The following is a 14,836-nucleotide window of genomic DNA, read 5'->3' as shown; positions in this document are numbered from 1 at the left end:
TTCGAATGACAAATTTCCTACCACAATAACAAAATTTGGTAGGTACTCTAATATATGTGGACTCGATCATTGGGTGTGGATGATGATTTTGAAAGAAAACTCATGACAAAAATCTTATGAAATTAGCAAAGCAAATCAAAATAACATCTAACTTACAAGAACCATTTAGCAAAGGGGCTTTTATAGTCAACCGTGACCAACAGCTACCTTTCAAACACAAAAACTAGTCGCTGAAACATCAAAATAGTTATATTTAAGTTTGGGGCATTTGGTGAAATAAGTTTCACAATAGGGGCATTTGGTGAAATAAGTTTCAGAATAGGGGCATTTGGGTGAATTGGAAACTTGGTTAACGGCAGACTAACGGTCCGTTATTAGTAAGGGTATGTTGGGTATTTGTACGAATTGTGAGGGGTATTTTATGAATTATTGAAACTTGATGGGCGTTTGGTGAATTATGGCAAAACTCGGGGGCATTTCATGAAATATCCGGAAAAAAAAAAAGCACGAACCAACTTTGAGCATGAAATTGTTTGCTTTGGGTTGGGCTCGTGCCCCATTTTTTTTTGAAAAGCACCACAAGGCACGTTACGACACGACTTGACACGTAAATCACGTTAAATTGAGCGAAATTAGAAACACAAGGCCACAACCTGGCCATCACGATGGCACATGCGCTTGGGCCGTGTTTGGGCCACCTTTTTCACAATTTCAGCCCAGCCCCGCTCGACAAAAGCAAGTTGGCTTGGTGTAGGCAGGGTCCATTCAGACTGAAGGCAAGTGAGCTCGACACAAAACATAACCCGTCCTGGCACACAACCGTCTTTTAAAGTACAATCGGTTATTAATTTGTGACTTAGGCTACCCATTATCATGGATCCTTTAAAAGCCATCCAATATTAACCCAGCAAAACTGCAAAAGCCCAAACAAATATTCTTCAGAAGACTTAAAGTTAGAAACACAAAATGTAGGTTGTAGAAGCACAAAAGGAGAAGGGCATGATCTTCCATTCTTCCCACATAAAAGCTCATTAACCAAAAAGTGAATGTTAAATACAATAAGATCATTAACCAAAAAGTGAACCATAAAATACATAATTAGTACATCAATACATAGTTGTTGCCTGATGATCATTGCTAAGCGTAGTATGATTCAACATCACTGCTGCCAACCGTGCTGCTGATTATGTTTCCGACCACCCATCATGTTTGATCCTCGGCCCGCACCCGAACCGTCATACGGACCCCCTTGCGGATAATTCCGTCCACCGTCATAACCACTAGAAGTACCACCACCTCGTTGGCCTGGGCCTGCAGCTGGCATGCTACTTGAACCATATGCTTGGCCTCGTCCGTGCTGCATGTATGGACCACTGCCGTAGCCTCTCTCACCACCTTGACCTCCGCGGTTAGGACGATTACGCCCCCCACTGGAGTTTGCACCCTGAGCGTACCTGGAGGGTCCTCGTGGCTTCCCTTGATGATGGCCCGGCCCAGAAGGGACGGGATGTTGAGAGCCGTGCATGGGCTGGTTAGGCCCAGTCTGCATCTGAGTATGGGCTTGACCCGACTGCTGTATGGGTGCACGGGTATATGCTGGGGGATGCTGGAGTTTCTGACGTTTTGCTGCTTCCTCGTGCTGTCGTTGCTTTTGACGTTTTTGCTTCGTTTGGAATTCATGTGATGATTCATATTTTGGTAAACTGGTTCACCAAAAAAAAGGGGGCTTAGCGAGGAAATAAAATTATCAGACTAAAAACCTGTTTAAACACGAGTTTAAGGTGTAAATGAAAATGTTGATAAAATTTCAAAGGAAAGTGGAAATGAAGGAACCTCTTAGGATCACATGGCAAAGGATCAGTCCAAAAGTACTCAGCATCGAGTGCATCCCTGGTAGAGATCCTCTGTATCAACATTAACCAAAGGATTAAAACATCGAAATAAATAAATAAAATGATTCGGTTTCAAACAATCATCCCTTTTGATTTGGGCACTTAAATAAGGAAATAGTACAAGACGCGGCGGCGTTCAATGGTGGTGGGGTTGAAAAGTGAACTTTAGGTGAACCCAAATCCAAAAAGGAAAAATTACAAATGAGGGTGGGGAGATTCGAACCTGAAATCTATTGTGCACACCCTCAATCTTACCCACTAGGCCAAGACCTCATTGGTAAAAAGGGGCTAGTACTTTGAAACAACACAAAATGGAATAATAGGGTGAGTATTCTGAAATGGAAGGAGTATAAGACATCGAAATCATGGAAGTCAAGCCGAATAGATTATAAACAACAAATAGACAATAATACAAGGTCATCACAACTAGCCAAATTATCTGATTAGTGGAAATATGTATATCGACTCTACTACTAGCCAAATTATCTGATTAGTGGAAATATGTATATCGACTCTACTACTAGCCAAATTATCTGATTAGTGGAAATATGTATATCGACTCTACTACTAGCCAAATTATCTGATTAGTGGAAATATGTATATCGACTCTACTACTAGCCAAAGTTTATCCTCTATTATTTGTAACGACTACTTAGGAGTTAGGAGTCTCTCGTGCGGAGAGGCTCTTAAATATATTCTCCTTACCTTTAAAAAAAATCCTTCTACAAGGAATTAATCATACCAAGCAACACTCGATCAATTATTGATGAAAGTAACATATTAAGAAGTATTTCATACCTGTGAAGGATCGAGAACCAACATCTTCTCCAGCAACTCCAAAGCATGGCGGTCAAGGCTAGCCACAAAAAGAAGTTACAGTGTGAGGGGTTATACTTGACAAATTTATTCACAGTTTCTGTGGAATCCCAAACTTACAGTCTGAAATGATCCCGAAGACGCTTTTTCAATGGCCTGTTTGGCTTGAAATTTGTATACCAAGGTAGCTTCGTAACCCCGGGCCAGTTGGAGTCATCTGGGGCTCCACACAGCTCAAAGATCTTGTTTATTTGCTCTGGCTAAAATATCCCAAAACACAAAAACATCAAAATCAATGATTAAGAAATACTTCCTCTGTCTTTATTTAATCTACACACTTGCCTTTTCATCAAAATCAAGGCTATACATAAAAGTAAGGTGTGGAAGTGACATGCATAAAGTAGTTTATGTGGGAGTAAAGTAGTGTATATTGTCAAAAAATAGTAAGTTAAAAGTGTGTAAATAAATAAAAATTGTTCAAAAAAAATGGAGGGACTATTAGCATTAGGAAAGCAGGCTCCCAAACATCACAGGTTTGCAGTTCAGAACTGAAGGTGCCACATACACATTTAAAGGCAGAAAAAGCATGAAACACAAGGCAATCAAAATGATGCAATGCACTCAAGTTCGAATTTGTTCCTGCAGTCAACATTCTCAAAATTCACTTAATGAAGCAAGTGATTGACCTATATACTGTATCTAGGAATTTACGTGTTTTTTTCTTTTCCAACTCTCAATCTCCCTATCATTTTATCATATATAAGGTGGTGAGACGGAACAATCCATCATGGAACTAAAATCTGAATCCAGATAAGAGTTTATGAGGTCAAGAGCGTTAAACTATCAGCGTGATACCAGTTCTCAAAGTTAAATTAAAACCTACACATAATTATAAATACAGTAACCCCAGATAAAAGAAGGGTCGAAGAAAGAATGCATGAACCCAAATCCCCAATGACTGAGAAAACTTTCCATCCTCTACAGACATCGCTCTTTTTCAAGAATACAAACCCTGCTTATTCAGAACTAGCTAGAAGAAAGTGAAAAGCAGATTTGACAATAAAGTCGATACAAAAGAACATTAGAATAGAACCGCTTATAGAGCATATGTCCATCTTGTTTTGGAAAGACAACATAAAGTTCCGATAATCTATTTACAGAAAACAATTGGTTTCCACTATATCCTAAAATGGGAAGGCATTTGACTTCGTATTTTTGAACAGATATAATATACAGGAGTACTAGAGAATCAATTGAGCTTCTTGATTTAATGTCAGACATGTATCTGAAGACAAAGTAACTCCATCCGCTTCAATGAACAAAGACGCATACAAACTATTCTAGATTCTAGCAATACCATAAAATCAACTTTACACCTTTGAATGAAATCAGCGCACGTTCATGAAAGACATTATCAGCAATTTGACAGAATCTAAAGTAAGCAGGAACATATTTAAGATGTAAACTAGGAAAAAATATGCCTTGATCCAAAATTGCCCGGGGGAAATAACAGAGCAGACATATGTGCCTACAACTTTCTGGTAAGTGGTAGGTTTATATGAATGGAAATATTTGCTTTCAACTTGGTAGTTTCCGAAGCAGTTCAAAGTGAACCTTTGCTACTAGATCAAACAAAAGAGAAATGTACGGAAGCATCTAGCATCTACAGCCTCAAAATGATTGTTAGCAATAACGAAGCTAGATTTCACAAAAAACAGTTGTTTTTCTCGGAAAGTTCTCAATCTTACAAAGTTCTGTAGCATTTCTGGTCTCTCTGTTTTTTTTCCATTTCCATTTTCTGCCGGAAAGATGGTGAAGGAGTGAAAGGATGAGAAGAAACTTGTACTGATTAATAACCACCTGCTAGGTGGATTATATCAAGGATGGATCATAGGTGGACGTCTGCAGTAAAAATAAAGCAGATCTACACCCATTCTTTGGGCACAAAATGGCTTAGAATTGTTTTTAAAAAGGTTTAATATGGTTCACAATAATTCTTAAAAAAGACAAATAAAATGACATATGTGGCAACTTATCAAGAAAAACTAGGAAGTTAGTGGATATGCTAGCCAAGTTTCCTTCACTCATGTTTATAAACAGAGGAGTGTTGCAGCTAACTTGACTGCTTCTAAGGTGGGTCTCCATAATTTGAACCCTTAAGGTTATCGTTACTATATTTTTGCCTAATGATCATAAGTTCATAACCTAAGGAAGTTTTAAGTTTCTTCTGCACCCTTCCCCCCACCACCCCCCGGCAAAGAAAGAAGAGATAAGCACAAAGGAATATCTACAGCGACGAAAAAAATTCAAAAGCCTTTTAAGCCCACATCAACATTCCTCCTGTTTCTTCTTTACCTCATCTTTCCCAGAAAATAATGGTTTCCCGTCAAGAAGCTCTGCAAATATACAGCCAACTGACCACATATCAACAGCAGGACCATACTTCGTACTGCCAAGTAGCAGCTCTGGAGGTCTGCAGAAGTGATCTAAATTAAAAACTACATATGAATAGTAAGCAAAAAAAATATATATACTTAGAGGTACATCAGTGATTTAGCATCCACTAAATTGACTAAATACCTATACCACAGGGTAATGACCCGATTTGTTAGATTTCCATTATGCTCATTTGCAAAAAAGCGGGCAAGGCCAAAATCTGCAAGCTTCAAAGTCCCCTTGTTGTCTATAAGAAGATTTGCACCTGGCAATTACAAAGAATGAACAGATCATTCTTAGTCCATGTACACATGCAGTATCAGCCAAAAAACAGTGAATATCTCCTTCAATGAGACCTTTTATATCACGATGCAGTACTTTGTTTACATGACAATAGTGGAGCCCCATCAAAAGTTGTCTCATATAGCACTGAAGTTCAAAATAAATGTCATTTGTCAGCTGTAAGTCCTGTTACAAAATATATCTACAGATTGAGAAGGATCACAGTACCTTGATCTGTGGAACAGAAAATATCGAAGCACAACGAGCAAGACCAGCTAAATCATGATCCATGTACTCAAAGACCATGTAGATACCACCTTTATATTTATTGTTTATCAGCAGCAAGCACACAAAGTCACTTTAAAATAAATAATGAAAATGTAATAAAAAGTGTGCACCACAATATGAAAAGTGCAAGGTAAACCCAACAAATTACTTGCCTGGCCTCCCTTGTTCATCCTTCTCTTGACCTGAGAAGTAACATGCAGTAAGAAAATAATCGAGCCACATATGCACAAAACTTATCCACAGAATTATTTCGGTGACAACAATATTGCTGACAGCCAATATATTTCACCTGGAGTAGAAGCCACAATCTCTTTAAGTTTGACTACATTTTCGTGTTGCAGCTTCTGTAGAATTTTGATTTCACGTATGGCAGTGATTGGAAACTGGAACACCAAATAAATTGAATTACACATCTTTTACATTAAACACTGATCAGTGCTTAATGAAATTTCAAATTTATTAGCTTTGAGACTTTTGACAAACAATACAGACTACTTGTTGCCAGAATGCATACCCCTTCCTTTTCATTCTCCATTCTAATTTTCTTTAAAGCAACAGTTTCCCCAGTATAAATTTCTTTAGCCTTGTACACTTGGCTGAAAATAGAAGATCAAGAAAAAAAAAGAGCAGTTCATTCAGCCATTGTTCATAAAATCATACATTCATACAGAAAACCAAAGGCAAAGAAATAAACATTGGCTTCGATGCAAAAGAGAATCAAGATGAGGAGTAAGGGAGAACATATGCTGTAAGCCTGAAAAGTCCTCTACATTTCTTGGATAAATTAGTGAAAAAGCAAGTCAATGTCAAGTTATTTACATAGTCCACTAATTCAGTAACACTGAGTTCAATTTGACCAGCCAGGTTCAGAAAAGAATAATATAACAGGTTCCTAGTTTCGTTACAGTAATAGAACATTCAACACAGAGTTAAGGATGTGTTTAAGAATGAAATCCATAAGTAATACCTAGAATCAACACCATATTCTAGTAGCTTATGGTGTTGTAGTCTTGTAGAACATAACCTGACCCCTTAAAAAATGATCTAAGCCTTGCTATTGCCATATCAGACACCACTGCCACCCTCTGTGTCTCTTCCCTTTAATATAGCGAAGTATTAACTCTTAATTCTGAGCTAAACCCACAAATAGAATTATAGAACTGACAAATAGATTAAAGGTCAGGTGCTATGTCAGGTAATGTAATTTTCAGGGTTAAATTGAGATACACAAACCCTACCACTAACCCAGTAACACTGAGTTCAATTTAACCAGCCGAGTTCAGAATAATATAACATGTTCCTAGTTTCCTTACAGTAATAGAACATTCAATACAGAGTTTAGGATGTGTTTAAGAATAAAATCCATCAGTAATACTTGGAATCAAGTCAATCAACACCTTATTCTAGTTGTTTATGGTGTTGTAGAACATATCCTAACCCCTTAAAAAATAAAAAATTATCTAAGCCTTGCTCTTGCCATCTCAGACACCACTCCCACAGCTCGTGTCTCCTCCCCCTTTAATCCACCACGTCGCAACGCCCTCCCCCCCCCCCCCCCCCCCTCCCCCCACACCTGCTTTTCCTCTTAGCACCTGCCTCTTCTTTTTAATTCAGAACCCAACAATACTCCTCCACCACTTTTTCTCTCTAATCACACACCACACTCCCACTTTTAGTTCTATCCAAGGTAAACTCGCGCCTCTTTCATAATCCACAACTTATTTATTCTATAAGCCAATTCAAGAAAACCTCAACAATCAAGTAATCAAAAAGTACCCCCAAAAACATAAAATTGAAAAATCTGCAACAATTCATGCCTTAAATTTCCATCTATATAATCTATCCTTTCAGCCGAACATGTAAGCAATAACAAATAAGGGTTTCAGCAAAAAGAATATTTGTCCAATAAGCCAAGCTCAATATAATCACTCTCCTCAATCTAACCTACTTTCCGCCATCAAATCGACAAATTCCGATTGAATTACTAAAACTAAGCCCTTTCAAATCCCACAATTCAGATTCATACCAAAAGAAAATTCATGTCGAACCCTACTTATTTAATTAAAAACAAATTAAACGAAAAATCAACAGCATAATCGAATCATAAAATCAATAATTGAATAAAGAGGAAAGAGAGTGAGGATGATTACGCGTAAGTGCCTTCCCCAATTTGTTCCAATTTCTGGAAACAATCGACGCTGCGGGAGCCATAAGTCGGTAATTCCTGCAAATTGATCTGGCCAATAGCTGCTGCCGTCATTGAATTGAATTAGGGTTTTGTGGAAGACGAGTTGAGGAGAGAGAAAAAGAGGGTATGCAGCTATGGCATGCTGAAACCAAAGGGAAAGCGATAGTATAGTAGCAGCAGAATTGGGGAAGAAGAAGAAGAGCAACAAAAAGATGGACCTTACTATAAATACTTTCCTCTTTCGGTCTTTCTTTTTTTAGATTTGGGCCATGTGGTAATTGTGCCATTATATTTCATACTATTACTTCATGTTCTTGGCCCATTCTTGGGGTTGATTGGGTGGAGGATTGGGGTAATGTTGATCGACGTGTGATTTTGTTACGGATTGTGAGATAATGAAATGCAAAAGGAGTGTGATTTTGATATTTTAGTCTTTTCGATATTCACCGCGTAAATTTATGCATTTACTTGTATCGGTGTACTATTACTATATGTTCATGGGCCATTCTTGGAGTTGATTTCATAGAGGGAAGAGATCGGGGTAATGCTGATCGACTTGCGATTTTGTTATGGATTAACGAAGTAATACGAAGTACAAAAGTGGAATAGTGTTACTAATGAGTATTTAACAATGATTTGATTGAAAAAGGACAATCTTCGTCTTCGTCCTCTCTTATGATCTTAAAGTACGGTAAAATTCATGAATCGCCTTCGCTTGTATTGGTGTTAGACATCAATTAAAGTTAGAATAATTGCTAACAACATTTTTGTTTAGTTGAAAGATAGATTTATGCATATTTAAAGATGGCACTGGGTAAGGTCAGGACAAGGCACAACACAACCCAAAATGAAAAAAGCACGGCTCGCATGGGCACGAAAAACGCACAGCCCAACACAAGCAAGAAATGGACCATGGGTAGTCGAGTTGGGCCCGACCATATTTTTTTGAAAAAAGCACGACCCGACATGACAAAACACGTGACAGAGTGAAAATAGCCTTGAGCAAAGTACAACAAATATTCATAAATCGCTTTCGCTTGTATCGGTGTTTGACATTGAAGTAAGATTAGATAGGAGTCAGCTTATGTCACCTCTCTTCTAATCCGAAGTAACACTTGTTCAAAGTAAAAACTCGGTGCATAGCCCAGGCTATACACTAGTTTTTTTAATTGTGGCTATGGAATCTTCGACTTTACACATTCAATGAACATTCTCAATATAATGTCTTGAAAAGGACTCGAATCCCACACTCTTTATCACTGAGATATTGAGTATCAGTACTCACATGTCTAGCATCACTTGTGAACTCTCTATGGTAGGTCCAACAGGAATCTTGAAGATCCTACTCCCACACTTTCTTGTGCCAATATGGCAAAAGAGGAATGTTATTCATGTACGTAATGAAGAGTTTGTTCGGTAACCACTGTCAGTTTCCAATATTTAATTTTTTTGGATTTTTAAAGTCATATGATTTAGATTAAATCATGAACTACTAAAAAATACAGAGTAGTTATACATATAGTTTCTCGTTTCTCTTGAAAACTGACAGCGAAAAAACTGCAAACTTTTGTGGTTTCATATTTTGGTTTTTAGTTTTACAAAAAACAAAAAACGAAAAACAAAAAACGATATCGAACAGACCCGAAACGACTGATAATAGTAGTAAAATACTTTTGGAAAACCAATTAGGTGAAATCATACTATACATGGAAGTTAGCATACTTACACGGTTACGCCACATGAAAATACTCCAGCATTTCAAGCCATGAATTTGCTTGTTTCTGAATCTAAAACGACCCTTACTCAGGTAAACAGAGTTGTTCGAATTTCTGATTCAGACGGAAAATGTCCTGTTATTCAATATCTCTAATGTCTGATCAACAGATAAACTGGAAATACTGTAAGTTAACAAACAATCAGAACATTTCGCATGGTCTAAAAGTTCGGACTTCAGATCCTGTACTTCCTTTTTACTCAGTTTCAACAGCTTGAGCAAATCCCTAATACGCGGGAAAAAGGCTTCAGGACGAGCACATAAACCCTTGAAAGCAAAGAACAAACCTTCCATATCAATTCTGAACTGTTTAGCTCCATTGTCAGAGAATCGAGCATTAACAGAGAGAAGACTGCGGAATGTGAAATGGTCGAGTCCGTCAGCTATACTTCTCCACGTATCCAAGAAGTCGTTAGGGTTAAGATATTCTTTGATTAGAAGAAGTTGGCTTCTCAAATAATCAAGTGCTTCAACAAGATCATCAGATAGAGTTGTATCTCCTTCAGTAAGAGCAACTCCGCTGGTTAAAAAAGGGATCTGGTCAAAAAAATAAAAAACATGTGAGCAGGTATTGGTACATCAATGACATAAGCAACAAGTTGGGCGCTTCGGTGAATCACTTGAGCCCAGATACGAATAAACAAATACTAGAAAAAATATGATGGAAAAATATTTTTAATCAAAATAGAGACGGAGTTTATTGTAATGGCGGTACCAAGAGGAAATTAGATATATTAAATAATTAGGTAGGGGGAAAAGTTACTAAAAATAGAAATGTGACTCCTAATAAAATACGGTCGGAAATGGTAAGTGTGACTCATAAAATAATAAGGAGGGAGTATTAAAATCTTGTAGCTATTTTGACCATAAGAAAGGGAAAAAAGAAATAACTTGTTTAAATTAAATATTATAGGGAGCGACAAGGTATTATAGTCAACCAATGTGAAAATTAATGGTTTAAATGTAGCTAGAAACTTGACGTGACAAACTTAGTAGCTCACCATTGGAGTTGTTCTAACTTGCTCAAATTGTTCCACGTTATGGAAGTAGTAGTACGAGTGGTTTTCAAATTGATGGAGAACGTGAGTGATGAACTCCATGAGCCAAGTTGTCTGCATCTCAACTAAGCTCCCAATCTGTTCTTCAAAGAAGCAACTAACATGCGTTGCGTCGAGCTTAGGATCAAGAGTTAGTCCCTTTTCAACAATTCTCAGCTCCAAAAGATCAACATCATCACTCCATTCTTGCAACTTGAATTCGGAATACCTAGCTGCATTGATCAATTGACAGACTTTCACTAGGTTTTCCTCAGCATCATAAGCAGGAAAGTTAGCACTTTTATGCCTCGAAATCAAAAGTTTAAAGAAACGCCATAGGAATTTTCCGGGTGCTGATCGGATGAACTGTATTCGACGTGCAGTTCCTGGTAAAGTCTTGCACCGTTGCATCAGTTCCCAAGCTGTTTTAAGAGCATATTCTGCAGCTAAAGGAGCTTTATGATCTTCTCTAGTAGATAAAAAGTACTGATCATTTTCATTTTCTGTCTTTAACTTATGATCAGTAGACCAAGCTCGTTCATCTTTGAGTTCTGGTTTTAGTTTATTCCATGCATCCTTTAGTTCTATCTTAGCCCAGATATTAACCCAGTCGGGTCTATCACAAAATGAAGACAATGCTGACATACTTGCTGATGAACCCGGGAAAAGATATGTTTCTGAACTGATAAACGATTGCATACGTTTATCAAATCTCACAATTTCATCAATCAGATGAAGCCATGAAGAAATAGCATCGGTTTTAGTGCTTTTCTCCTTGTATCTTCCAACAAGAACTGGGAAAACTTTTTTACCCAAGAATCCAGAAAGAACTTGCACCATTGCCGACACCCAAGCTTCCTTAGCACTACAGCTGACTAGCCTCGCCTCGTCGATTAAAGGCTGCAAAACATCATCCACTCCTTCGATAAAATCCCGAGTAATTTTATAAACAAGAGCAAACATAAGTTCAGGTTGATCAATCCATTTGAGGAAATGATGTTCAATCCTTGATGCGATTGAAGATACCAGTTCATCAATGGCCCAAAGCCTCAAAGTTTCTTCTTTCTTTTTTCCCAACAAAATAAGGTGCCGTTCTTCCCTCAAAATCTGCACATGCTGCAATGCACAAAGTGCTAGAAAACTTTGTGAATAGCTTTGCTTCTTTTCTCCTTGCATGAGAACTAAGGGATTTGGGATGCCTGTTGACTCGCCATATTGTGTGTTTGACGCCAAAAATTTGGGAGGCCATCCTAGATAAGCTAGAAGACTTCGGTGATCGGCAATTACCTGTGGCCTAATCACGCCCAACGTCTTATCCACTCTTGCATCAACAGCCTTCAAAAGGTTGCACCATTGAGGATGATCTTTCAGTACACCCAATAGAAGCTTCTCGATATCTTTTATGGCATTTGCAGCCCTATGTACATTGTCTAACTTTGCATGAAGATTCTGCAGTTCCATAAAAAAGAAGTATGTTAATTTGTAACGGTTCCAATGTTTGTTTTCTTCAGTTCTTTTCATCTTATGTTGTAAAATTAAATACTTATCATTTATGTCTACATGCACATACATGAAAGGAGAGAGAACAGAGCAAAGTCGATCATTACTCCTGGGGATGGACTTGGATCAAATTTTGAAAACGTATATCCAGTGCGTCGATTCACAGCAGATACAGCATCCTCTAGATCTCCAACCAGTGTTTCCAACTTTAGGGCAACCCCTAAATTTTTAACATAATTAACAGTAAGTTAAGCAAGCATATAACAAAAAAATGTCTAAATACTCCTTAACGAGAAGGTAACAGCTCGCTTTCCCTAAGTAGGCCATCCTAAGTAATAACTTTTGGAGGCCATCCTAAGTAGGACAAGCAAGCTGAAGAAAATCTCCAGTCAGAAATCAAGCAAAATTAGAGAGTGGAATTTCAACCATTACTAGATATTTGATATCTGACATGTCCTTGACAAAGCATACGGGGTGTTACAAAGTAACTATGCATAATGCAAATCTGCACCGATCCACCAATGTACTACGGAGTATTATATTGTGAGTCTTGTGACAGCAGATATATAGATAATATTCAGATAGTCCACTTCCATATACATATTCATTGACAATATGAGGGGGATTTCAAGCATTACTTCTAATGCGGCTATAAACTGTCCAAAACTGTTCAGCAGTACTTCTCACACCTGCCAATAAATCTACAACATTGTCTAGAAAGAGAAGCACCACAAAAGAGGGTGAACAATGTCTACATTTGGCATTCTCAAACCCCATACATAACCTTTCATTGACCAAACATACTATCATCCGAAAACAAACAAAAAGAACTACATATCGACATTCTACATGAAATCCAACAAGGCACTCAACAAATTACAATCACAATATGAACAAAAAGTACTTTACTAACAAAACCAAAAAAAATCCCAAAGATTACCAATAACAACCTTGGCGTTTCTATTACCCCAATCCATTTCACAATGACTGCCCTATTACCCCAATCCTTTTCAAAGGACTGTCCTAAAACCCTATTTGATCATGCATTCTCAAGAAGCGAACCTATTACCTCCGATCCATTTCACGATGCTTGTCTTATTTACCAATCCACTGATCTTAACAAGCACGATTGAACCACTAATATGTCAGCATTGCTAAAAGAGAAAATTCGGGTGTGAAATCCATTCATTTACTAAAGAGAGCAGCAAAATGTGAATACACCATAATTGGAAGGAATATAATCTTCAATGCAAATGTCATGTTACAAGATAGAACTAAAACCACAAATAAACAGACACCCACATCAGCTAAAGGAATCATATCATCAAATTTAGAAAAACAGGAAATCACAGAATTGAAGTTTCATGTTCTCAATTTAACAAAATCCAAGTTCCAGAATATTCTCAATAAAAACTAAAAGACAAGAAATTAGCAATTCTCACCTGCATACTCGCGTATAGTTTCAATTCGCCGCAACTCCTTTGCAATGTGAGGCAAATCATTCCCTACAATCTGCTCAAAACTCCTACTTTGCTCCCTATTCCCACCTATCAAAGCAATTAATTCACTAAATTATAATCGAAAACCTCTATTTTGTAATCGGTTACACCTAGAGCTACCCGGAAAAAACTAAGAATTTGTAATTATGATCAGTGTCACATCTAAAAATTAACAGTTTCAAAATTCCAACAATAAAATTAAAAGGGGAATTGAAACATTAAACATACAGTAGGAGGAAATGATGCTGAGATTTTCCAAATTAATGGTGAAATCTTGAAGAGAAGATTTGGCGCGAATTGAGCGAGAACCCCATGAAATTAACAATTTCCCAAGACTTTTATGGAGATTTTGGAGATGGGTTTGAAGATGGGCACAATTGGTATTGAGTTCAATTGCTAGATCTTCAAACTTTGAAGGGTTTTCAAGAGGGTTAAACTTAAACCCTTGATTATTGATAAACCCTAATGTTTTTTCTGGGATTTCATTGAGTTTGGGAAGAACAAATTCATCGCCCAGATTCTCCATTTGTGTTTGTTTTCCTCGAATTTGATTCCTCTTCTACTCGATTCAATCGGGGATTTTTCAGTGGTGGTGATTTTGCTTGGAATATGCGCAACGTTTGATTGCAAGCAAAATGGAAAATTTCGGATTGGCGGTGGATTTCATTTTTTTCAAAAGAGGTGGGGGCGATTTATGTAACGTATAAATATTTTGGCCCCTAATGGTTAAGACTTAGAGTTATGATCGATAAGTCCGTGTACTATAATTGTTTATACGTCATAGGTTCAAATTCCCTCATCCATTTATAATTTGAATCAATGTATATTACCATACTGGACAAATAAACTCGGGGCAAACGATTCGTTCTAAAGATCTGAGAACATGATAAAAGCTAGTGTTTGGTTTTCGATTTTAAAAGGTTAATATAAGAGTGTTTGTTGTTCAACGTAGTTAAAAGTTGCATGAAAATAAATAAGTATAATATATATGTCCAATTGAACTGGGTCATGACTAGACAATGGAAGTAAAGTTGAAAACAATGAGACGAGTAGCAATGTATCGTAGCTCCTTATAATTAAATTGACGTCGTCCAAACATTTCAGATATCAATTCTAAACTTTGA

The 14,836-nt window shown here is 37.4% G+C and overlaps 2 protein-coding genes across 2 annotated transcripts; both read right to left on the bottom strand.

Moving 5' to 3' along the window:
* Positions 1-914: 914 nt before the first annotated feature.
* Positions 915-8,161, bottom strand: LOC110783381 (cyclin-dependent kinase C-2). Its single transcript, XM_021987718.2, has 12 exons — positions 7,865-8,161; positions 6,229-6,310; positions 6,004-6,097; positions 5,867-5,896; positions 5,655-5,743; positions 5,501-5,573; positions 5,289-5,409; positions 5,064-5,181; positions 2,829-2,968; positions 2,691-2,748; positions 1,834-1,904; positions 915-1,703 (listed from the first exon to the last, which is right to left on the bottom strand). Exons 1-12 carry the CDS (start codon positions 7,972-7,974, stop codon positions 1,160-1,162), a joined length of 1,530 nt encoding a protein of 509 aa, XP_021843410.1. The 5' UTR covers positions 7,975-8,161; the 3' UTR covers positions 915-1,159.
* Positions 8,162-9,637: 1,476 nt separating this feature from the next.
* LOC110783380 (RINT1-like protein MAG2L) lies at positions 9,638-14,403 on the bottom strand. Its single transcript, XM_021987717.2, has 5 exons — positions 13,941-14,403; positions 13,656-13,760; positions 12,321-12,433; positions 10,678-12,162; positions 9,638-10,213 (listed from the first exon to the last, which is right to left on the bottom strand). The coding sequence occupies exons 1-5, from the start codon at positions 14,236-14,238 to the stop codon at positions 9,737-9,739; spliced, it is 2,478 nt and encodes an 825-aa protein (XP_021843409.1). The 5' UTR covers positions 14,239-14,403; the 3' UTR covers positions 9,638-9,736.
* Positions 14,404-14,836: the final 433 nt, after the last annotated feature.

This window comes from Spinacia oleracea, chromosome 4, assembly GCF_020520425.1.
Source record: "Spinacia oleracea cultivar Varoflay chromosome 4, BTI_SOV_V1, whole genome shotgun sequence".
NCBI lineage: Eukaryota > Viridiplantae > Streptophyta > Magnoliopsida > Caryophyllales > Amaranthaceae > Spinacia > Spinacia oleracea.
Note: the sequence above shows the minus strand (reverse complement) of the source record. Positions and strands in the feature narration are given on the sequence as shown.